General features: G+C 29.0%; 1 protein-coding gene across 1 annotated transcript; it reads left to right on the forward strand.

The window, feature by feature from the left end:
• Nucleotides 1-888, forward strand: LOC139097425 (carboxypeptidase N subunit 2-like). The gene is made up of 2 exons (XM_070649250.1): nt 1-715; nt 776-888. Exons 1-2 carry the CDS (start codon nt 1-3, stop codon nt 886-888), a joined length of 828 nt encoding a protein of 275 aa, XP_070505351.1.
• Nucleotides 889-3246: the final 2358 nt, after the last annotated feature.

A 3246-nucleotide genomic window follows, 5' to 3' on the forward strand; every position in this document is an offset into this window, starting at 1 on the left:
ATGTTGGAGCTCTACAATCCAACTGGACTTTATAATTTTAGTGAAATAGAAGGAACACATTTGTCGGAGAAAACAGATGATGATGTTAAGATTATTACTCGTGATAGAGTCGTTACAATGCCAGTTTATCCGTCAGTGATTTTGAATAAATTTAAAAATGCAGAAAAATTGGAACTGACAAATTCAATATTTGAAACAATTGAAGTTAATGCTTTCGAAAGTTGTAAAAATCTTTTATATTTAGATTTTTCGAATAATAAATTCAAACGCTTGGAGAATGACTTGCTTAGAAATTGCAGGAACCTAACCTTATTGAGCTTCTATAGTAATGAAGTCAGTAAAATTGATGAAAATGCATTCATTAACTTGTCAAGTGTCCAAACTCTTATTTTAAGTTACAATCCAATTGAACATTTATCAAAAAATATTTTCAAACCTTTAATAAGCTTAATTCGTCTTGATGCCAATTATATGAAACTTAAAATTATACATTCATATTCATTTGGTGGTCATCGATTCTTTACAACTTTTAATCTGATAGGCAATCAAATTAATGCATTTGATGAAAAAATTATCGATAATACTGCAATTGATTTTATTGATGTTAGATCAAATGCTTGTGTTAATGGTCAGTTAAAGGATACATCAATTATGAGGGCATCACTGAGAGCGGCTTTAAGGATATGCATACAAAATTACAATACTGTTTCGATAAGTAATTTATTTATTTATTTATAATTTCAAGGCATAAATAATTTTTATTATAATTGACTAGAAAATGCAACCTTGCTTATAACTGAGACAATAGCAAGGAACTCAAATGTCAAACAGGAATTCAATAGCAAAATTAAAGGAAATGTGAGAAAAATTACTGGATCTGATCAATAATCTTAATAATTGCATTTATTTGGTATGAATATTAAATAATAATGCTTAAAGGATTACAGAAATTGAAATTTGATAAGTATTCAGAGTGGACAACTTATCATAAGATCATAAGTTACGGTTTATTTTCTGTTTGTAATAAAAAACAACAAATAAAGCTTTTTAATCTTTTATGGCTTATAAAACGTTATTGATATTTATTTCCGAACAGTACAATAAGTTCCACCAGGGTGTCGCAGTACAACGCAGCAGTACAAAAGTGATGTACTGCCTGGGTTTCCAATCGATGAAGTAGTAAAGTAAAAGTCGGTTAAGTATTTCAAGAGTCTGAATCAAATTACTAACTTATCAGCAAATAACTCTACTTTGATAAATAATGTATTTATTACATTGCGAAGTATCACTTAACAAACAATATCTGTGGAATAATAGATTGCGATCGTTGCTTGCCATCAAAGTGTACAAAAGTTTAGACAGGACTGTTATAATTAAACAGTAATTTTACGGCATATAATTTGATAAGATAGACAATATGAAAAGTTAAAGCAATAATCAAATGTACTCATAAGCAGAAAGTCGCAAAAAAAAATGATTTTAAAGTTGTGCTTTTCATCATTTTTATTTGTGATAAATTTTCACGCTAGTTTTGGTCAGGATGAAATGATACAGTGTAGATATTATAATCACAGTGTATATAGTAATGTGTATTCGTGTGATCTTACAATTTACAATCCAAACGGACTGAACAATTTTACTTCCATTAATGGAGCGCACTTGTCTGGAAAGTCGAACTCTTTAGTAAAATATATATTTCGTGATCAGATATTCGTAACTCCAATTGTTCCATCAATAATTTGTAAACAGTTCGAAAATCTAGAATGGCTACGTTTTTATCCAGGAAAAATACAAAAACTTGATAAATATTCATTTAGTGACTGCAAGAAAGTCACTCACATTTATCTTTACACCAATGAAATTTATCAAATCGGTGAAAATACATTTAGCAACTGCCAAAATCTCATAAATATACATCTAAATAATAATAGAATCAACCATTTTGATGAAAAATCTTTTATTGGAGCTTCAAACGTTCAATATTTATATTTACATGACAATCCTATACAAAATTTTCCAAAAAATATTTTCAAACCTTTGCACCTAAGCATTATACATTCTGACTCTTTTGGAGTTCACCTAAAATTGACACGACTTCATTTGCAAAGCAATCAAATTGATGCATTCGATGAACGAATTATTGATAAAACGTCTGTAAGTTACATTGATATGAGATACAACTTATGTGCCAATAAATCAATCAACGATACATCAATGTTGAGGGACGAAATAAGATTAGTCATGAAGAAATGCTTTTTAAATTATGAAAATTTAATAATTGGTAAGAATTTTCAATTATTTAATTTAATTGTTTTAATTAGGAACAATACATATTTTTAAGGCACAACCACTACACCAACAACATCAACAACATCGTCAAATTTTGAACAATCTACAACAACGGCCTTGACATTGCCTCCAGGATGTAGTGGTGGAAATATTGATGAACGTATGTGTCATGTTGAGGATGAAATTCAAGATCTTCAAGAACAAAGCACAAACTTTACGGCAGCATTATATAAAATGCAAGATCAAATTAATGAGTTGGTAAATCGTCCTTGTGCATGTCAATAATATTTAACTAACTTTTAATGATTGTTTTTATTATCGTTTCATTATAATTTCAAAATTTATTAAGACTCAATAAATTAAAAGAAAAAGAAACTGCTCATTTTTAATATGGAATTTTTGGATACAACAGTTCAGTCTAATGCAAACCTAATTTAAAAAAGAACCGTTAGCTTTTTAAATCATTTAAATTGAGATTGTGCTAAGCAATTCGAGTTTAATAATTGTTTCTTAGTAAACCTACAGTTTATAATGTGATCAGAACCCGATAAAAAAATCTCAAACACCGTCCACCCACCACCCTTTTAAAAAAGTGCGATACCTAATAAGTAAACGACTCCTAATGATAAGACATTACTTATTTGCGAATCATAGCTGTCGTTCGATAATTTTCATCACACGTGAAATTGTTGCTTGTCCTTATCTTAAGCTTAAGTTTTGTTTTTACTTCCAATGACGCTTTTTGGACTGAGATAGTTAATGGTATCTCCTAAAGCATTTTTAATGCTAGATTAAGTCCAAATACGTAGAATGAGTAAGATGTTTGACTTATTTTTCACTCGATATCATCATAAGATATTTTTAATATTATTTATGATAAGAATAGCTTCATAAAAGTGTCCAGTACAATACAAGCAGCATTCAGTTTCAAGTTATTATTAATCGCGTGCTGTTTGA

This window comes from Chironomus tepperi, unplaced genomic scaffold, assembly GCF_022539635.2.
Source record: "Chironomus tepperi strain 1889 unplaced genomic scaffold, CSIRO-AGI_Ctep_v1 contig_422, whole genome shotgun sequence".
NCBI classification, from domain to species: domain Eukaryota; kingdom Metazoa; phylum Arthropoda; class Insecta; order Diptera; family Chironomidae; genus Chironomus; species Chironomus tepperi.